The sequence below is a fragment of the Cynocephalus volans genome, chromosome 5 (genome assembly GCF_027409185.1).
Source record: "Cynocephalus volans isolate mCynVol1 chromosome 5, mCynVol1.pri, whole genome shotgun sequence".
NCBI lineage: Eukaryota > Metazoa > Chordata > Mammalia > Dermoptera > Cynocephalidae > Cynocephalus > Cynocephalus volans.
Window position 1 is genome coordinate 91540953 of NC_084464.1, and position 22962 is coordinate 91563914.

The 22962-nt window shown below is 39.5% G+C and overlaps 1 protein-coding gene across 4 annotated transcripts in view; it reads left to right on the forward strand.

Moving 5' to 3' along the window:
• Positions 1-22962, forward strand: part of SLC35A1 (solute carrier family 35 member A1) — a 52895-nt gene that overhangs the window by 12603 nt on the left and 17330 nt on the right. Inside the window, exon 2 of one of the 4 annotated variants that reach the window (XM_063096952.1) lies at positions 20689-20843. The exons of 2 other annotated variants lie outside the window; for them this stretch is intronic. In XM_063096952.1, the coding sequence (XP_062953022.1) occupies positions 20821-20843 (23 nt within the window). In that variant the 5' untranslated portion in view covers positions 20689-20820. Of the gene's footprint in view, positions 1-18980; positions 19017-20688; positions 20844-22962 lie in introns of those variants that run through there. One more of the 4 variants, XM_063096955.1, reaches the window with a different exon arrangement.

Below are 22962 nucleotides of genomic sequence, written 5' to 3' on the forward strand. Positions count from 1 at the left end.
TAAAGCCATTAACTTGGAGGATGGAAGGGGCCACTTCTCCACCCATGCTGGTGGGCCCTCCTTCCACCTGATGGGGGGGGTTCAGGGCAGTGGCGCTTAGGATTGGGGGTTCACTATGATTCTGGAGCGGGGTTGATGGGATCTTGCTCTCTTGAATTCAGGATCCCCTCGATAATTGTGAATGCTACTGAATCGTGGGGCAGGATTGTGAAACTGCTGCTGGTATTCCTCCTCATCCAGAAAGTTGTCATAAAACCCCTTGTGGTTGGTGGTAATATATGCATCAGCCTGCCCTAGGATATCCTGCCCTAGGAGATTGGCGGTAAGCCCCGACGCAATAAGTGGCTTGACTTGACCCACCGAGCCATCAGCATCCTTCCACTAGATGTATGTTTTGGTTTCATATGAAGGTGTTTGGTCCCCTATCCCAAGGATTTTAGGCCTGGGGACAAGCTCCCAATTGGGAAGGGGTCTCCTCCCTTCGGAGGACGGTGCGGTCCGCTCCTGTATCTATAAGGCAGTGGAACCGCTTTCCCCCGACAGTGATGTCCATCTTAGGTCTAACCCCCTTAACGATGGGGATGGTCCAGTTGGCCCTAGGGGCCTTTCTTGTGTTTGGACACGATAGCTCCGCTTGTGGAGGACTTGTACTACTCCCTTGGGATAACAGGGCTGGGAGGTGCCCCCCACCTAGTTTAAAGGGTTGCCGTGCTTGTCATACTTGGATTGGCACTCCCTCTTCCAGTGGAATCCCAGCTGGCACCGGGAGGCAGGGGGTAGAGGGCTGGCACCACTTACCCCCTCCTGGGCGATGTCCCAGGGGCAAATCCTGTCCCTTGGGGCACTGTTTCTTAAAGTGCCCAATTTCCCCCCAGCTGAAGCACCATCTTTCTTGGGGCCTGGTTTTACTGGGGAGGGCCAAAGAGGCCATAGCTTATGTCATGGCCTCTGTTAAGGCTTCTGTTTGGGCCCTCAGGGCGGAAGAAAGGGATCGCGACTGGTGATGCTGTGTCCCCACATCCTTGGCAGCTATGCCCCACCGCTCCAGGGATCTTTCTTTAAGACCGGTGCAGGCCAGTTTGTGGTTGGCGGTCATTCCTTCCCACACCAGCATTTTAATAAATTGATCCCTTAAGGGATGGGGGGGGGGACTTCCTCTTGATACTTTCCTCAACTCGGGCAATAAAGGACGGGAGGTCCTCAGTGGGCCTTTGGGTAATACCTGATATCGGGGGTTCTGAAGGGCCCTCTGCGAGTTTCCTCCAGGCAGATAGCGCGGCCGCCCTGACCTGATCCTGGTAAGGAGGGGGAATCGCTGCTTGCTGTATCCCTGTTCTGTACTAGTTTGCCGCCCCCGAGAGAATCCCGAATGTGATGGGGATTGGGGGGTTGGCGGCTTGGTTTCTTTCAGCTTGCTGATACTCCTCCTTGTAGAAGGCGCAAAACATAATGTAAAGGTTGCGGGGCAGCATTGCCCGGCATAGCATTTTCCAATCCTGGGTAGTACAGGGCTGGTGGGCCAGCCCTTGGAGAATGGTTTCAGGCCATGGGGAGTTAGGGCCGTTCTCAGCTACTGCCTTCTCTAGCTCTTTTAGGTCTCCCACCTCCCATGGGTACCAAAGGGCCGGTCTATTGCCCCCCAGGTTGACATTTACGGGGTAGGCTTGGGGCTGATTAGTTCCCACTGGCTGACACTCCCAGGGGTCCCTGAATGGCTTAGGCGGTGCAGCGATGGGTGCCGGGGGCTCCTCCCCAAAGGGCGGGGGAGGCCCCCAGGTGGCCATTGGGGCGCTGTTTGCCCCTTGAGCCATAGGGCCACTGGAGCTCCCCTGCATAGGGGCTAGGTACTTGCTCTCCAGAGATGGGAGGGGAGGATAAAGACTGTGTTGACTCCCCACCTCATGAGGGGGATCAGGCGGAAGTGAATTAGCATCTTCCGCTTTTATGGCAGAGCCGCCATTTGGCCTCACTCAGGTGAATTGTGCCCAATGGCATTCCACTTCCACACCCTTTGACCCACCCATGGAGGGGGCTGGGAAGCAGAGCTTAACGGCTGACAAGGTGGGGTAAAACCCCAAGGGTGGCTCGACCCCCTGGTGAACCTCCCTCTGCCGGACCAGAGTTTCAACGTGGTCCCAGGTTTCAAACGAGAAGAGGTTCGCTGAGGGGACCCAGAGGGCTGACACTAAGATGGTCTCCCATGTTCTGTGGGCTGCGGTGTGGGAGAGGTTGATCCCACGACTTTTAAGCAGATACCACAGGGCCTTAAGGGCCTGATCGTCTCCTTTATTAGACACACTGCCCATCCTTATACTTAGATCACGAGGACAAAACACACTCAAAAGCAAAACTAAACTGGCCACAGCAGACGTTGGCCCGCAACAGATTTGAACACCCAACAAACATACACTTACATGGAACAAATCAAAAAAGGAGGGGGCTGATAACCCGCGTCACTCACCCGATTCCTTTTTGTGCTTGATCCCACAGGGTGTTGACCCCTCTCACACTTGGAGGTTCCCAGACAAAGGCTTAGCTTCACCGTCAGTTGCCAACCATCCAGCGGCTGGCCAGGCTCCCCTCAGTGGGAGGAGAGGGGGAGGAGAGTAAAGTAGCGTTCCTCACATGGGGCACCAGCTTCTGGGTTCCACCAGCAGGTTTTACCTCCCTTTCCTAACCTCTCCCACACCGAACCCAAGAGCGAGCTCCCCTAATGCTTCACCCCTCGGCAGGCCAGGGGATCGCCTTGGAGGGAGTGGATGATCTGCCCACCAACCCAGCCCGGTAGAAAGGACACTCAGACGTGGCAGGGGTTCCGTCAAGCAGTTCCGTTTATTGTTTGTTAAGCAAGCGTATTTAAGCTTTGCCAGTGGGGGAGTTCCCTCCACCCAGCCAATCAGGGTAAAGATCACGCGGTCATGCATGAGGGTTCCTTAAGCTATACTAAGCAATCATGCCTTGATCACAAGCGCAGAAAACCAGGGCTGCCAGTGGAATTAAAAACAAAATGCAGAACCCAGCTGTCCCATCCCACCTTGCTTCCTCTCAGCACCATCTTTAGGTGGCCGCATGGAGAGGGCCTTGCCTAAGTCGCCATTTTGGTGCCACTGAATCGCATATGAGCCCAGCATTGATACAGTTGATAGAAAATATTATCCCAGAACTTCAGTTTTATATGAAGTATGCAAAATTTAACCTTATTATAGACCAATCAGTTTGGCTATATTTATTTAGTATAGTCTCTACAGTAATGCTCTTTGCCTAGTCATATGTTTAGTCTTGGCTAATTGTTCAAGTACATATCACTTTATATGGGGGTGTGGAATGGGGGCAGACATTCTCAGTGTTTTGCTTATAATTAAGGTTCACTTATAGAGAAACATATAACTGCCACATTCAAATAATCTATGCTTCACTTCTTCCATATATTTTAAGCACATATTTATGCTAGGTCTGTTTCAAGATATTGTTAAGAAGATTTAATGGGATAGTCAGGTTCATTCATTTATTTAGCAAATATTTATCAATCCCCAATTATGTGCTCAACACTGTTCTAGATGCAAGTAATATACTTGCAAACTAAAGAGGCATAGTTCTGCTGTTGTGGAGCTTATAATCTATTGGAAAACCAAATGTAAAAATAAATAAATAATAAATTGGTGGTATTATGAAGGAAAAGGGGAGGGTGCTGAGAACAAGTACAATAGAGGGCCTCCATTTGGATTGGAGGGTTTCTTCTCTGAGGAAGTTACATTTAAATCAAGCCCTGAAGATTGAACAGAAGTTAGGCGAGAAAAGAGCAGAAAAGAGGCAAAGAGTGTGTTTGAAATTCCTGAGGCTGAAAAGTCTTTCACTGTTAAACAGCAAAAATGACAACAAATCAGTGTGTCTGGAGTGTTGTGATAGGGGAGTGGTGCTAAGATGAGGCAGGAGGTCATCAGGGTATTAAGGGTAATCTTATGGACTGTATTAGTCTGTTTCTCTTGCTTATAACAAAAATCCCTGGAACTAGGTAATTTATAAAGAAACAATATTTACTGCTTACAGTTTCAGAGACTGGGAAGTCCAAAGTCTGGGCAACACATCTGGTGAGGGTCTTCTTTGATGGTGGCTTCACAGCAATGTAGGGGTTTCACATGGCAGAAAATGGCAGAGCAGAGAGAGAGCTAACCTTTCAGTTGGCTCCTTTTAAAGCCATAGAAACACACCCGCAGCCATGATTAACCTATCGACTTATTACTCATTGAATGGATCAATCCATTCACTAGGCAGAGGCCTCACAGTCCAATCACCTCTTCAAGGCCCTACCTATCAATTACCATAACAGGATTTCCCACCCTCTTTATACTGTCTCAGTGGGGACTAAGTTTGGGGGAGACACCAACCCACAGCATGGACCTGTTAAGGATTTTGGATTTGATTTCAAGTGCATTAGGAAATCATTGAATGGTTTAAATCAGTGACTACATGGCAGCCCATTTTGCTTTCAGAGTCACTTTGACCCCATTGAGGATAATGAATTGGAAGAATTGGAAGCTTATTAGAGGCAAGAGATAATGGCCTAGGATGACAGCACAGGTAATGAAGAGAAGTTAATGGATTTGAATTATGCTCTGGAGATAGAATCTATAGGACCTGGTGATCGTTTTGGATACAGAGTCAGTTCTCATTGTTGACCTAAAAGAAACTGAGGCCTAACATATAAAGCATAGGATTTATTGAGCCAATATGATGATTGCAAATGGGGAAATGCATAAGTCAGATTGCCCTGAGAAATGTGACCCAAAGAGGGCCCAGCAGAGCTTAACATTTTATAACATGAGAAGGGGGAAGGATCAAAGGAGAGGAAGAGAAGACAGCCCCGCCTAATCACTTCATCAGTTCTTCCACTGGTTGTACATGACACATAGATTTGGAATTGTTACTAGGTTACATTCCACATGCAGGTAAGGGTTCCAGGAGGCATTCTTATCACGGATTTCCCAAGTAAGTATAATTTAGTTGACCCAGTCAGAGAAGAGTTTTTAGTTATCATCATCATTTGAAGTAGTTGTATTCTATGAAGTCACCACCAACACTGAATTAGTGGATACTGAATTATTGAGCCTAGGGGAAATACAGGGTTAGATTCCTGTGAGCCTCTGGTCACAATATTTTCATCAACTGATTAATACATAACCTTTTACGTGTTTCAGTTTAAAGACACCTTATTTAATATATTATTGAACGCATGGCCAACAACATTATAACTTATGACTGAACAAAGATTATCTACACATGTATTTTCTCCGTAACGTACATCATAGCCTTCTTACACTTAGAACTCTAGATAACACTTCAGTACTATTATATGGGGGCCATTTCATACAGCAAAATCACCAACAAAAAACATAAAAATGTGAAAAATGTGGCACTAAGTAGATTGCACTTGTTTACAGGATAACAGCTGAAACAGGAAGGCAGAACATTGCGTTGTTCAGCCTTAGTTGGGAACACGTGTATCAGGTGACTTTCTGCAGTTGTGTGTATGTCTGCCAATGACTGGGAAAGTGCTACAAGTGTTGATTTGGGTGTTGCAAGTGAATTTTAGAAAGTAAGAGAATTCACATATACAGTCTGTGAATAATGAGGTGAAGGAAAGGGAGGTATCATGAACCATACCCATGTTTCATAGTATAAACAACTGGGAAGATAGAGTTTTTTTCTGAGACAGGAAGAAAAACAAGTTTGGGAGAAGATATTAATAATTTAATTTGGGGTAGGTATAATGTAAAGTCTTTCATGCCTTTGAGACATCCAAGTGGGCAGTTGGATTAAGTGGGTCTGGAACTCAAAAGAGAGATCTGGGCTGGAGGGAGAAATTTGAGAGTCCTTATCACATAAAGGTGTTTAATTTCATGGGATTAGAAAAGATTGTTAAAAGAGAGTGATCTTATAAAAGTATTATTATTTGTGATGCCATTTGACCCCATATACCTTAAAGATTGCTGTTTTCTGGACAGGATAACCAGAAGCCCCAGAACTGATATAAAGAGGAACACTTAATAAAAGGTGTGGTATATTTAGACAAATAGAAGTCAGCGTGTTTAAGAAATGACAAAATAGTCTGGTCTGAGGCAGTGCCCTAGAATTTTCTAAGAATTAAATTAAGCTGGCTAGGGTAAGCATAACTTCAATGAAGTGTGCAAATTAGACACCATAGAATCTTCAGGTCCCAAGAATTTAAGGTGAGGCATTTGTAGCTCCAGGAATAGTTCCTGGAGACTTTGGAGATCTGAAGTGTAGTCATTCATCTATTATGTGAGAACTTTGAGCCTGGAAACTTTGAGAGATTAATGTAATCTCTGACTAAAAAATCTGACCTGACCAAATGTATCGGTGAGGCTCCAGACTCAGGTTTTACATCAAATCTCAGGATTTGAGGTGTTAGATTCTCTACTAAGGAGTCTATTTGGACAGAATCCATAATGGCAATGTAGGTCAGATAGTTGAGATCTCACTCTGTTTGGTTCTTTCTCTTCCCTTTTATCTCTTTCCAAGGGTAGGAGGAGCGGGGTCGTATGCCCTGAGGCATGGTGTATTAGTCACTTCTGTTACTTATAAGAGAATACCTGGGTAATTTATAAAGAAATAGAATTTATTTCTTACAGTTTCTAAGGCTGGGAAGTCCAAAGTCCAGTGAACACATCTGGTGAGGGCCTTGGTGGTGGCTCTACACAGCTATGCAGGGTATCATGTGGTGAAAATGGCTGAGCAAGAGAGAAAATAACCTCCACTCATTCTCCTTTTAAAGCCTGTCAGAACCACACCCATTACTCCATGAATGTACCAATCTGTTCATTAGGGCAGTCCTCACAATCTAATCATCTCTTCATGGCCCCACCTTTCAATTACCATAATAGGATCTCTCTCCCTCTTCACACTGTCACAGTGGAGATTAAGTTTCTAATACATGAAACTTTGGGGGACTCAATTCAATCCATAGCACATGGGTATCCTAACATTCATGTATGTAGGCTGAAGAATATAGCTGGTTGGCTAAAACACTGGAAGACAACAGCCTAATTCTAATCCCAAATCTTTTCTTTGCTATAGTTATTTATAATATTTAAAAGAGAACTAGTTAAAACTTTCAAGTGAATTGCTTTTATAATATTTTAGGATATTTAACTTCTTAAAAGAAATACAGACTTGCTTCAGTGAAGAGTGCCTGATGTGCATTGGGGCCACAAAGATTATGGATTTCATTTTTATTTCTTCAGAAAAAAAGTAAAATCACATTTTTTTTTAGGCTGTGGTAAAATAACAGAAGGCAGAGATGCATATTTTGGTGTGCATCTCCACAAAAACTAGGCAATAAGTGAGGAAAATATTTAAAATATATTATTGCTGTAAGTTAAAATGGCCTTAGGAAAACCAAAGAATAAAGCTCTTTTTTGGTACTATTGTAAAAAATGTATTTTTGAAAACCTCCTGAACAGATATATAACTTCTTTTCTTTACAAAGCAAGTAACTACACTCTGTAGAATACCAGCTGTTAATCACAGTCAAAATGTGTTATGTAAAGTGCCAAACATCCTTTAAGATTGCAGCAACTAAATTTGCTGCCTTCAGATATTCAGGATTGTTGCTTTTGAGAATGGCAGGCTGCCAGAGCGTGATGGTTTAAGGAAACATTCTTTTATGTCCTGTCTTAGAAACAGATGAGGGAAACATGCGGGTAAATACACCTAATTTTCATTTTGTTCTTGTATCTCCATTTTAACCATAGCTATTATTTCCTCTTCTATGATAAGAAATCTTAGCTGAGAGAACTTTTAATTTGCCAAAGGTACCTAGAAAATAATTGGCAGTGATAGAAGGCAAGTTCCATGATCTTCAATATTAAAAGTATGAGCTATGAGCTTTTCAGAACAGTGAAATATGAGCAGTTTTAATGGCATTGTTAGACATTTCAGCAGTTTCCGATAATTTTATTTTTTGTTCTTTCTCTTATTTTAACTTTTTATTTCCAAATGATAACACTTTACCATGTGTCTTCATTTGGGCTGCTCTAACAAAATACCATAGACTGAGTGGCTAAAGCAACAAACATGTTTCTCACAGTTCTGGAGGTGGGAAGTCCAAGATTAAGGTGCTGGCAGATTAGGTGTTTGGTGAGTGTTCTCTTCCTACTCTGCCAGCTGCCTTCTTGCTGTGTCTTTACATGATGGAGAGAGAGGGCTCTGGTCTTTTCCTTTTTTTAATAAGGCATTAATTTCATCATGGGGGCTCTACCCTCCTGACTTCATCTAAACCTAATCGTCTCCCAAAGGCCCTACTTCAAATACCATCACATTGAGGACTAGGGCTTCAGCATATGAGTGGGTGGATACATACAAACATTCAGTTCATAGTACATGACACATAATAAAACATGAATTTTTTTTTTCTGCCAATTTTTATTTTTTTCATCACTTCAGACATTTATCATTTCTTTGTGTTGGGAACATTCAAGATCCTCTCTTTTAGCTAATTGAAAGTATACAATAAATTGTTAATTATAGTCACCCTAAAGTGCTATAGAATGCTATATCTTATTCCTACTGTCTAGCTGTAAGTTTGTACCTGTTACCCAACTTTTCACTATCACCCCTCCCCCTCCCCTTCCCAGCTTCTGGTAACCACCGTTCTACTCTCTACTTCTATGTGATGAACTTTATTAGTTTCCACATATGAGTAAGAACATGTGGTATCTCTCTTTCTGTTCCTAGCTTATTTCACTGAACATAATCTCCTATTTCATCCATGTTGTCATGAAGGACAGGATTTCATTCTTTTTTATGGCTAAATAGTATTACATTGTGTCTGTATAACACATTTTCTTTATCCATTCATCTGTTGAGAAATGTCTATTCAGCTCCTTTGCCCAATTTTTAATTGGGTTACTTGTTTTTTTACTGTTGAGTTGTTTGGGTTCTTTGTATATTCTGGATATTAACCCCTTGTCAGTTGTATAGTTTGCAAATATTTTCTGCCATTCTGGAGGTCTTCCTTTAAGAAATGCTTATTTAGCTCCTTTGCCCATTTTTTTTTTTTTTTTTTGTTCAGTTTGAATATTCTGGATGTTAGTCCCTTTTGGATGCACAATTTGCAAATATTTTCTCCCATTCTGCAGGTTCTCTCTCACTCTGTTGTTTCATTTGCCCTGAAGATTTTTAGTTTGATATGATCCCATTTGTCTATTTTTGCTTGTGTTGCCTGTCCTTTTGAGGTCTTCTCCATAAAATCTTTGCCCAGACCAATGTCAGGAAGATTTTCTCCTATGTTTTCTTCTAGTAGTTTCACAGCTTTGGGTCTTACATTTAAGACATTAATCCATTTTGGGCTGATTTTTGTATATGGTGAGAGAGAGAGGTCTAGTTTTTTTCTTCTGCTAATGGATATCTAGTTTTCTGATGTGTGTTCTTGGCACCTTTGTTGAAAATCAGTTGGCTGTAAATATGTGACTTTATTTCTGTGTTCTCCACTCTGTTTCATTGGTTTAGGTGTCTGTTTTTATAACAGTACCATGCTGTTTTGGTTACTATAGCATTATAGTATATTTTAAAGTCAGGTAGTGTGTTGCCTCCAACTTTACTTTTTTTTGCACAGATTGCTTTGGCTATTAAGAGTCTTTGTGGTTCCATAAGAATTTTAAGATTGTTTTTTTCTATTTCTGTGAAGAATATCATTGGTATTTTGATATGGATAAAACATGTATGTTTTATTATATTCTCTCTATGTAGTTGTGTATATGTATAATTTTTTTCTAATTTGTTTAATAGTAAGTTTTAGATGATGTTCCTTTGTCCCTAAATCCTTCGGTGCATATTTCCTAAAAACAAGGACATTCTATTACAAAATCACAATAAAATTATCAAAATTGAGATGACAGTAATGATAGGGTACTATTATCTAATTCACAGACTTTAGGTAAATTTTGCCAATTGTCCCACTAATGTCCTTTTAGCAAAGTTATTATTTTTCCTGGACTGCAGTCCACTCCAGGATCACACTTTGCATTTAGTTGTCATGTCTTTAACTTTCTTTAATCTGGAACACTTCCTCTGTCTTCCTTTTTTTCACGCCCTTGACATTATTGGAGCACACAGGCAATTCATTTTGTAGAATATCCCTCAAATTATGTTCATTGAATGTTTTCTTATGATTGATTTTTTTTGGCAGGACAGGAATATAAAAATCATGTGTCCTTCTCCATGTAGCATATCATGACATACGTGGTATCTTTTTGTCCCATTACTGGTGATTTAACTTTGATTTCTTGATTAAGGTAGTGACTACTAGGTTTCTCCACAAAAAGTTACTGATTTCCTCTTTGTAATTAGTATCTTGTAGAGACATACTTTGAGACTAGGTAAATATCCTCTTTCTCATCATACTTTCATCTGAGTTTTATTGTCAATTAATGTTGTCAAATGGTAATTTCCTAATATTTCATCAGTCCCTGAACACTTATTAGTTGGCATTGTACTCTAAAAAGCTTTCCTTTCTCTCCCTCTCCCCCATCTATTTATATTAAGCGTGGAATCATGGGTTTATTGTATAGGTTAGGATCCATTATTATCATTATTTTGATTCTCAAACTGTCCCAGATTTGGACAGTGGGATCTCCTTCAAGTTTCCTCCTGTCCATCCTCCTCCTTCCCTTCCTTCCCATTTCATCAACCTTCAAACAGTTTCTTTTTAGCACAGCAAAATGTTCTGTGCTTATCTTGTCCTTTCCCTGCTGCAACCCTGAAATCATACATGTCTTTAAGGAGGCATTGTTACTTTTTTTTTTTTCAGAATGGTATTTAGAAACCAGAACCTAGGCTAGATGTACACATTGCTACTGGAGTATCATTGCTTCTAGATCCTTGCAGCAGACACAGTTAGGAAACATATGCATGTGCATATATACACACCTAAAATATTTATTTCTCTGTGTGTGTGTGTGTGTGTGTGTGTGTGTGTGTGTGTGTGTGTGTGTGTGTGTGTGTGTGTGTGTGTGTGTGGAACAATGAGTTATATATTGATTGACTCCTACAATTCTGATCCAACAACACGGGGTTCATTCTAAATTTCCCCTTACCCATATTTGTTCCCTTCTCCGATGGCAATGTGTCTGGTTCACATTATCCTCAGGGTATTTACCATTTTCCCAGTCCTAGAATACATAAGTAGTTTCAGAATTCTAATATATACCTGTCAAAAAGCAAATATACTTACTGAAGTTCAGTATTTGTATGTAGTTTTTTTTTGCTTTTAGTTTTAGAGCATGTAGTAAATATACTGTTTTAGAATATTTGGGTTAGTTCTCTTTTAACCCTTCAGTACAATTTTGTTATTTATTTGAAATACTGGCAAGTTTTATAGTTTGTACTTAATTTGGGATTCTGCCATCCTTGTTGATTTTACTCATAATTTCAAGGAATTATTTGGGGGGGGGGCAGCTGGCTACGATGGGGATCCAAACCCTTGACCTTGGTATTATCAACACTATGCTCTAACCAACTGAGCCAACTAATCACCCAACTTGAAGGAATTTCTGGAATGTGAAATTATACTTATTTCAATCAGGAGTTAAGTTAGAACTGCAAGAAAAAAAAGAGGTATGGAGAGGAATTAATAGATGGCTACTTCACTGTGATAAATAAGGTGGTCTAATTGGTGAACTTTAGTTATGGAAGAGATTGCTGGACAGTGTGTGTGATATGCACTCTATACACTGTAGTCCATTTTACTTTTTTTACAGTTAAATGTTTTGTCTTAGAGGTGGTTTCGTGTCATTATATAGAAATATTTTTTTAAAATATAGGAACATAATCGATTATATGTATCTGTGGAGTACAGAGTAAGCTATGAATACTTGTGTACAATATGTGATAATCAAACCAGGATAATTAGCATACTCATCATTACAAAATGTAATCATACTTTTTGTCCATTAGCCAATTTCTTGCTAACGCCCCTGCCCCTCTCCCTTTCCCACCTCTAGTAACCACAGTTCTGTTCTCTACTTCTGAATGTTCAATATATTATTGTGATTGTTGTTGGTTTCTTTATTAGCTCCCACTTATGAGATGTGGTATTTCTGTGTCTGGCTTATTTCACTTAGCATAATTTTCTCCAAGCTTATCCATGTTGCTGTGAATAGCAGGATTTCATTCTTTTTTATGGCTGAGTAGTATTCCATCGTGTATATATACCATATTTTCCTTATCCAGTTGTCCATTGATGGACATTTAGATTGGTTCCATATCTTGGCTACTGTAAATAGAGCTGTGATAAACATGGGAGTGCAGGTATCCTTTCACCATGATAATTTCCATTCCTTTTGGGTATACACCCAGCAGTAGAATTGCTGGAGCATATGGTAGTTCTGTCTGTAGATGTTTGAGAAACTTCCATACTGTTTTCCATAATAGCTGCACTAATTTACAGTCCCACCAATGATGTAGAAGGGTTTCCCCTCTCTCCACATCCTCACCAGCATGTTTCTCTGTCTTTTTACTAATAGCCAGTCTAACTGGGGTGAGGTCGTATCTCCATGTGGTTTTGATCTGCATTTCCCTGATGCTTAGAGATGTTGAGCATTTTTCATGTACCTGTTAGCCATTTGTATGTCTTCTTTTGAGAAATATCTATTCAGCTCCTTTGCCCGTTTAAAAATTGGATGTTTTTTTTTTACTGATAAGTTGTTTGAGTTCCTTGTATATTCTAGATATTAACCCCTTGCCAGATGTATAGTTTGCAAATATTTTCTCCCATTCTGTAGGTTCTCTTTTCACTCTGTCAATTGTTACCTTTGCTGTGCAGAAGCTTTGTAGTTTGATATAATCCCAATTGTCATTTTTGCTTTTGTTGTCTGTGCTTTTGAGTCTTATTCATAAATTTTTTCCCCAGTCCTACATCCTGAAGTGTTTCCCCTATGTTTTCTTTTAGGTGTTTTATATTTAAGGCTTTCACTCATTCTGAGTTGATTTCAGCATATGGTGAGAGGTTACAGGTCTAATTTCATTCTTCTACATATGGATATCCAGTTTTCCCAACACCATTTATTGAAGAGGCTGTCCTTTCCCAGGTGTATGTTCTTGGTGCCTTTGTCAAAGATCAGTTAGCTATCAGTACGTGGATCGATTTCTGGGTTCCCTATTCCGTTCTATTGCCCCATATATCTGTTTTTATACCAGTACCCAGTACCATGCTATTTTGGTTGCTCTAGCTTTGCAGTATAATTTGAAGTCAGGTAGTGTAATGCCTCCAACTTTATTTATTTTTTTGCTCAAGATTTCTTGAACTATTTGGGGTCTTTTGTTATTCCATATGAATGTTAGAATTGTTTTGTCTGTTTTTATGAAGAATACTATTGGTATTTTGATGGGGATTGCATTGAATCTATAGATCACTTTGGGTAAGATGGACATTTTCACGTTAATTCTTCCAGTCTGTGAACATGGAATATCTTTCCATCTTTTTGTGACTCTTTTAATTTCTTTCAGTGGTGATTCATAGTTCTCATTGTAGAGATCTTTCACATTCTTGGTTAAATTTATTCCTAGGTTTTTTATTTTTATTTTTTTGGTAGCTATCAAAAATGGGCTTGCTTTCTTGATTTCTTTTTCTGCTAGTTTGTTGTTGGAATATAAAAGTGTTACTGATTTTTGTATATTGATTTTGCAACTTTACTTAATTTGCTTATCAGCTCTAAAAGTTTTTTGGTAGAGTAGGTTTTTCTGTATATATGATCATGTCATCTGCAAACACCAGTTTAACTTCACCTTTTCCAGTTTGGATGCACTTTCTTTCTCTTGTCTGATTGCTCTGGCAAGTACTTCCAATACTGTGTTAAATAGGAGCAGTAAGAGTGGGCATCCTCCTCTTGTTCTTGTTCTTAGAGGAAAAGCTTTCAGCTTTTCCCCATTCAGCATGATATTGGTGGTGTGTTTGTCGTATATGGCTTTTATTGTGTTGAGATGCTTTCCTTCTATACCTAATTTGCTGAAAGTATCATCAACGGATGTTGAATTTTGTCAAATGCTTTTTCTGCATCTGTTATCATATGGTTTTTGCCCCTGATTTTGTTGATGTGGTGTATCACATTTATTGTTTATGTTGATCCATCCTTGCATCCCTGGGATAAATCCCACTTGATCATGAAGTATTATCTTTTTGATGTGCCGTTGTATAGTATTTGCTATTATTTTGTTGAGGATTTTTGCATCTGTGTTTGTCAAGGATATTGGCCTGTGGCTTTCTTTTTTTGTTGAATCTTTGTCTGATTTTGGTATCAGGGTGATGCTGGCCTCATAGAATGAATTTGGGAGAGTGGCCTCTGTTTCAATTTTTTGGAGTAGTTTGAAAAGGATTGGTATTCTTTTTCAAAGGTTTGGCAGAATTCAGCAGTGAAGCCATCTGGTGGTGGGTTTTTCTTTGTTGGGAGATTAGTGATTACTACTTCAATCTCATTGCTTGTTATTGGCCTGTTCAGGTTTTCTGTTAGTTCTTAGTTCTGTCTTGGTAGTTTGTATATGTCCAGAAATTTATCCATTTCTTCCATGTTTTCATATCTGTTGGTTTACAGTTGTTCATAATAGTCCGTAATGATTCTTTGTATTTCTGTGTTGGTTGTAATGTCTCCTTTTTCATTTCTGATTTTTGTTATTTAGGTCTTCTCTCTTCTTTTTTTTAGTCTAGCTAATGTTTTATCTACTTTACCTTCTCAAAGAACCAATGTTTTGTTTCCTTGATCTTTTGTATTGTTTTTTGGTTTCTATTTCATTTACTTCTATTCTGATCTTAATGATCTCTTTCTGTCTACTGATACTGGGATTGGATTGTTCTTGTTTTTCTAGCTCTTTCAGGGGTAGTATTAGGTTGTATATTTTAAGTCTTTCTATTCTTTTGATGTAAATGCTTATTGTGGTCATCTTCCCTCTTAGTACTGCTTTTGCAGTGTACCACAGGTTTTAGCATTATGTGTCTTTATTCTCATTACTCTTGAGAAATTTTTGATTTCCTATTTAATTTCTTCTTAAACCCTTTATTTTCTCCTTGGACCCATAGGTCATTCAGGAGTATGTTATTTAATTTCCATGAATTAGTATGGTTTATCTAGAGTTTCACTTGTTATTGATTTCTAGTTTTAATCTATTATGGTCTGAAAAGATACTTGAAATGATTTTGATTTTTTAAAAATTTGTTGAGAATTGACTTGGGACCCAACATGTGGTCTATCCTGGAGAATGTTCCATGTGCTCATGAGAAGAATGTACATTCTGTAGTTGTTGGATGAAATGTTCTGTAGATATCTGCCAAGTCCAATTGGTCTAAAGTGAAGTTTAAATCCTGTGTTTCTCTGTTGAATTGTTGCCTAGATGATGTGCCCAATGCTGTGAGAGGGGTGTTCATGTTCCCAACCGTTATTGTATTGGGGTCTATCTCTCTCTCTCTTTTTTTTTTTTTAGGTCTAATAGTGTTTGCTTTATATATCTGGGTGCTTTGACGTTGGGTCTATTTATATTAATGTTGTTATATCTTTTTGCTGGATAGATCCCTTTATCATTATATAATGACCTTCTTTGTTTCTTTGATTTAAAGTCTATTTTATCCAATATAAGAATAGCTACTCTGGCTTGTTTTTGATTTCCATTTGCATGGTATGTCTTTTTCCATCCCTTCACTATTAATCTGTGTAAGTCTTTACAGATGAGGTGAGTTTCTTGAAGGTAGCATATATTGGGTCTAGTTCTTTAATCCATTCAGCCAGTTTATGTCTTTTGAGTGGGGAATTCCATCCATTTACATTTATGGTTGTTATTGACAGGTATCATCTTACTCCTCACATTTTACTGCTTTTTGTATGTTTATTTTAAACTTTTGTTCCTTTCTTTCTCTTTCTCATTTGTATATTTGCTCTATCAGTGGGTTTTGTGCTTTCTCATATATTCATGTCAGTGATTATCATTTTTTGGATTCAAGATGCAGGACTCCCTTGAAGATTTCTTGTAGGGCTGGTAATGTGGTGGTGAACTCTCACAGTTTTTGTTTGTTTGGAAAATACACTATTTCTCCTTCATTTCTGAAGGATAGCCTTGTCAGGTATATGTATTTGTCAGTTCTTCTTGCTTATAACAAGATATTTGGAACTGGCTACTTTGTAAGAAAACAAAATTTATTGCTTACAGTTTCAGAGACTGGGAAGTCCAAAGTCCAGGGAACACATTTTGTGAAGGTCTTGGCGGTGGTGACATTGAGGCAGGGATCTCACATGGCACAGTGGAGGAGCAGAGTTAGAAGAGAGAGTTAGAGGAGAGAGAGGGGGGGAGAGAGAGAGAGAGGAAGAGAGAGAGAGAGAGAGAGAGAGAGAACGACTGACTAACCTTCTCATTCACTGTTCTTTTAAAGCCACCAGAAGCATTCCCAATACTCCAAGAGTGGATCAATCCATTCACAAGGGTACAGTCCTCACAATCCAATCAATTCTCTATGGCACCACCTTTCAACTATCAGAATAGCATTTCCCACTTTCTTAACACTGTCAGAATGGAGATCAAGCCTCCAACACATTAAACTTTTGGGGAAACACAATTCAATCCATAATAGTATAGTATTCTTTGCTGGCAGTTTTTTTCTTTTAGGACTTTGAGTATATCATCTCATTCTCTCCTGGCCTGTAAGGTTTCTGCTGAGAAATCTACTGTTAGTTTGATGGGGACTTGATGCTTTTCTTTTGCTGTGTTTAGGGTTCTCTATTTGTCGTGGACTTTTGAATTTGGCTACAGTGTGTATCAGAGAGGACCTTTTTAGATCGAATCTGATCATTGAGCCTCTCAGATCTGGAAATATATATCTCTATCAGTACCTGGGAAGTTTTCTGCTATTTTTTCATTGAGTAAATTTTCAATGCCTTTTCCTTTTCCTCCCCTTTCAAAACACCCATAATTTGGATGTTTTTGGGCTTTTGGTTGTCTGATAGCTCATGAAAGTTTTCTTCATATTTTTAAATTCTTTCTTCTTTTTTTTAGTCCACCTGTGTTACTTCAAAAAGCCTGTCTTCCAGGGCCGGCCCATGGCTGACTTGGGAGAGCGTGGTGCTGACAACACCAAGTCAAAGGTTAAGATCCCCTTACTTGTCATCTTTAATAAATAAATAAATAAATAAATAAATAAATAAAAGCCTGTCTTCCAGGCTTAAATTCTTTCTTCTGCTTTCTCTAGTGTGTTGCTTAAGCTCTCAGTTCTATTTTTTATTTTGTTGAATGAATCCTTCAGTTCCATGAGTTCTGCTACATTCTTTTTAAAGGTATTGATCTCTTTATAAAGTTCCTCCTTCAGGTACTGGATTGTTTTTTTCATTTTGTTGTATTATCTATCTGAGGTTTCTTGTATCTCATTGAGTTTTCAAACAATTTTTGCTTGAAATTCCTTTTCAGTCATTTTATAGGTTTCCTGTTGTTTAGTGTCTAGTACTGAAGAATTACTGTGTTCCTTTGGGGGTGTAATATTTTTTTTTCCCTCATTTTGAGCATTCCTACATTGATGTCTGTGCATCTGGTTGAGCAGTTACTTCTTCTAATACTCAGTTGTGGCTTTTGAGGAGAGAGACTCCTTTCTGTAAATATGTATTTATATTGACCATTGGGTAGGCTGTTTTGAGTAGACACAGTGGTGTAGCTCTGTGTGGTTACTTCAGCCATATTCAGTGTCAGTTGTCTGTAAGTGTCTCCATGGCCTACTCACTGGGACACTCAGTAGTTCCTTGCTGAAGTGGGGGTCATGACGAGATCTTGGGTTCTTGGATGAAGCATGTGCTGGATGCCTTGTCATTCCATGGCCGAGGTGGGTGTCCCTGAGCAACCTCACTGGCACCCTGGTTAGTGTCCGGTGACCCTGATAGGTGCTCTGTTGTGATATGAAGGTCTTCACCTTACATGGATGACCCCAAGTGGGGTTCCTGGGGTTTGGGATTAGAACCTTAGGCTTTGAGGGGGATACTGGGTGCTTAGCAGCCCCTCAGCTAGAATGAGTGACTCAATGGTGTCACTGGGGCTCTGGGAAGAGCCTTATACTCCCTAGGGATGCATTGAGGTACATTGTAGCTTGGCTGTTGAAGTGGGTGACACTGAGTGGGGTCACAGGATTTGTGTGTGGGGCTGTGTAGTCTCAGTAGGGACACTGGGATGGTCTGCAGCATCCACTGATGAAGTGGGATACTCTGAGCTAGGTATTAGCAATTTTGATTAGGAATCTTTGCCCCCAAGAGGGATGCTAGGGTCCTCTATAACTGTTCAGCTGTAGTGGCTGCATGGTTGTGGACAGGCTCCTGTGACCCTAAGAGCATTACTGGAATACTCTGGATCTCTTCAGCTGCGGTGAGTTGTCCTGCACAAGGTCACTGTGGCTGTGGGTGGGCTACTGTGCCCCCAGGAGAGGTGCCAGATCTCTCTGAAGCCCCTTTGCTGGGGTGGGTAATTCTGAGTAGGCTCACTGCTGCAGGCATGCATCTGTTCCTGAGAGAAGAGTACAAGTCTTCCATTACTTCTTCATGGCTGCACAAATTGCACGGGTGCCTCACCAAAGAAGGTGGAGTTGCCAGTAGTGGCTAGGTGCTCCAATTAGGCAGTTTTTGACTCTAAAGCCTTTGCACCTACTCCCTCCATCCTGAAAGTGGTACCCTCACTGCATTGGACCACCTGTTCCCAGGGCACAGGATGTCATGTGGACACAGGTGTGGGAAACCAGCACAATGATGTGGTCACAGGGGAGTAAAAGTGCTATGAAGGCCAGAGAGAAATGGGCTTGGGTGCTGGGCCGATCTCAAATTCACGACTGCTGCAGAAGCCTGGGGCTTGGGTGTGAGGACAGTTTAGTATTTTCCCTCCCCAGGTCATTTTAGTCATGTGTGCTGCCAGGAGTTCCCAGTACCAGGTTTGTGGCTGCAGAGGCCATCCCTGAGAGAGGTGTGTGAATTCTCCTCATCCTCCCCATGGCTGTAAGTATTTATGGGTGTATTGCCAAAGTAGGCAAGGTACCAGCTGTGAATGAGCTATTTTCTAGGTCTGGAGAGTGTATGCATGGACTCCTTCTGTTCTGAGGGTAGCACCTTTGTTGCACTGGACTGTCCATTCACAGGGTGCAGGCCCAAAGCTAAGGGTCGATCCTGGTCCCAAACTTGCTGTAGCAGCCTGGGACCCAGAGGGTGGGAGCACCTCTGTTTGAGTCCCTCCCGAGGCCAATGCAGCCATGTGTGCCCGCAGCAGTTCCTGACAAAGTGTGCGGCCACACGGGCAGTGCAAACTCCCCTGTGGGTTGGGCCATCAGCCCTCTCACCTTTCCACATGCAAAAACTCCTCCTGAATCCCTGCAATTCCAGGTTGGGAGATCAGATGTTGATGGCCAAGAATTTTTCCAATCTCTTTTTGGCTATTCTGAGTTTCTGCACTCACCAACCTTACTGCTACTCCTTCGATGTGTTCCAGCTCCCTCCTCTCATTTTTCTTGTCCAAATATAGCTGTACATTCAATGCAGTCTCCATCTTTGTGGGAGAGATGAGCAGTGTCACCACCTTCTAGCTGGCCATCTTGCTCTGCCCCTCTGTCTCATTTTAAAAAGCTGCATGATATTCCACTATATAGATGTATCATATATACCAGTCTCTATTGATGGACGTTTGGGTTGTCCTTTGTATTCTGCTATTACAAAACAAAGATGTAATAATTATTTTTGTACATACACTGTTGTGCACATGCATAACTATATCAGATCGCTTTCAGATTGAAAAGGAAATTAGTAAATTCTGTTTTGGGGGAGGAGCAGATTAGCAGTTCAATGTTGCAAAGCTCTATATGTGAATAAGGTGATTTTATAATATGTGTATTTTAAGTTACCAGTTTCGAAGCTATACTTTGATTGAAATATAAAACAGTACAACATTTGGAAAGTATTTTGTTTTTCATAAAACTAATTACTACTACAATTCACAGGAGAATCACTGCTTAGCTGTGTGCTTTACTAAACCTTGTGACAGCTATTAACACTGTCAGTTTAGATTTAAATGTCATTGGTAATAAGAAGAAAAGGAAGTAAAAAAACTTTCACATTTTTGCCTTAGAACAAGGTCAAATTTTTATTGCTTGTGAATCATCACAGTCTATAAAGACTAAATAACTCTAGCAGAATGTGTAAATGTTAATATTCATATACTTTGGGTGTGTTTAGTAATAAAGTAAATGTATCTTAAATCTTAAACTATTTACCCATATTAAGACCAGAGAAAATTCTTTTACTTTTTCATAGTATTATCTAGAATAACTAATGTAACTGTCAAATTCTTACATTACAGATTATCCATCCCTATTTATTTCTCCTGTTGGTTTTGCATTTTTACTACTTAATTGTACTCATTGCTATAATGGGTTCAAGGTCTTGGAGAGGAAGTAAAACTCATGTACCTCCTATGATGGAGATTTTTGTCCTCATTGACATTATTGGTTTCAATACCTAGACCCTCTGACTCTTTTATGTGAGTTAATTAAACTTAACTTTACAGATGATGAGAAATTTGTAAACAAAATTTAAATTTCTATAGCTTACAAGTAACTTCTGCTGTGTTCCATTTTACACAGTGCCTTGGTAACCTAGTCAAGGATTTTATTCCTCCTAGTAGTTCTCATCAGATCAGGAGTGGAAGAATGAGGAGTACTTTTGACCAAACACAGGTCAGAAAGAACTGGTTTCAGCCGGTTGATAGGAAATTTAGGGGGTGAGGCAGCAGTGGAATCTCTCTACAATCAACATGGAACTTCAGAATTTCTTCAGGTAACAAAAGGTTGCACATAGATTCTACTCCAATGATAAAAATTAAACTAATTGTTCAAATAGGAAATTTAATGGGAAAAAGACTATCTTAAAAATTTTTTAGTATATGCTTGTTGATTATACATGCTTTTTCTCTTAATCTAGCAAAACAAAAGTACTCATTAAGGTACTTGTAATTTTATTTTCAAGAAGATATAAGGTCAGGAAAATGGAAGGAAAAATGGCCTTTTGTTTTTATGTGTTCCTTTTTATACTATATTCAAGGCTACAGAATTGATTATTTTTGTCTTGATAGTAAAACAAAAGGTCAGATGATTAATAGTGTTTTCTGGAAGACATATTGCTCTTACTTATTTATAACTTTAGTGAGCAAAGCTAACTACAAGCTTTAACAGTCATATTCTTAATAAATGTTTGCTTAAGCAGGATTTACTCTTATTACTGAAATTATTTACCCCTTCTTTAAAACTTTCTGTGTAGTAAGACTCCCACTTATTCCTTCTTATGCCTCTTAAATTTCTTGTTCACTTTCTGATGTTTTTCTGTTATTCATGAGCTTTTTGTTCTTTTACCAGTTTCTTTTGGCATCCTCTGCTATTTTTTTGTAACTTATTTCAAAATTTCTTGCTTATAACTATATAATATTGCTATAATTCTAAGATATTACAGTTAAATGAGATTTCCAGTAGTTAGCATTCTGGTGTAACTTGGCTTCTCTAATATCTGCATTAGAGAAGAAACTAGCAAAAGATACCTAAGACTTCCTGGCAGTGAAAAAATAGCTCCTAAGCATCCTACAAAAAGGATATGGCCAAAAGAGACAAAGACTTGAAGGTTAATCTGACACAGTGTACTACTGTGTACTTACTGGTTTGCCACAATGAAGGAAAGGAGTACTCAGCTTGGCTGTTGATCAGATTCATCAGTCCTTCTTTTTATGTGAAAGCTGAAAAGTGAAGGAGAAGAGACAGAAAAGAAGAAAAGTGATGGGGAGAAAATGGACCACAGCAATCTTGATTATTGGTGCAGGCATGGTGGTTAGTTGAAGTAGCAATTGGAATCCTTAAGAAGCTCATATTCTGACAGGGCAAAGAGACCAATTTTGTTCTCTGGATAGCTGAAAAAGTCATTTGATGCCAATGAAGGCTTACAATCTGCGGGGTGGAAGTAAAATGGCATTGCCTATAGCTGGGGATTAGGGAAAGGATAAATAGACGTTATACTGTAGCCTGTGAGGGTTTAGCTTGAAGAATCTTAGTTGGAAGATAAATGGATATGGAAGGAGTGTGGGTACAACAGGTACCTCTCAGTAGTATCTTTAGGGTGTCACCCTAAAGATACGTTGATGTATAAGTCAGCATTTTTAGAAGGCACTATGAATAACAGCACAGTGAAAGCAGAATCCTGCATGTCACACAATCTGTAAGGTAAGATATGCTATCATATAACACTGACTAGTGATAATTATGTTAATAATGAAAAGGCTCACATCACATTGTTAAGCTAGCTCTTTGGGTTGGACTCCTGTGATTCTTCTTTATTTTAATCTCTCTTTTTAATTCTTTTCTATCATTTTATAATTGAGGGGAAAACATTCTTGAGAAATTTACTATGTCAGAAAAAAATATAGGATATTTTAGATTTGTATTAAGTAGTAGTTAAAAGACTTTTAAAAGGCCAGTCTTCAGATACCTGGAAAACTCTACTGCATAGATTTTTCAGTGATCATTTTTGGTATTCTTTCTCTCTTTTGATAGAGTTTGTAGTCTATCACCATATAGACTTTTCAGCATATAGATTTAGCGTTGTGGTGTGGAGGATCTTGAATTTGGCAACAGAAAAAGATCTGTAACTAAGAAGGAAGTCTTTTGTTTCTGTTGTCTAGGCCAAATTTCCTGTCTTAATTAAACATTTTCTTGGGGGTGGAATTCTCTACAGAGAATAGATGGACACAGGTAGTCAATTTGACATGGACTTCAGCTCCCCCTCAGAACTTAGATAATTATTTTTGCAGTATTTAAATATAAAAAATTCAATTCACAACTGTTGATTCTAATGTGTTAACGAAAAATATAGAGGCTCATTGCAATCATCATAAACTTTCAGTTGAAATAGAGCT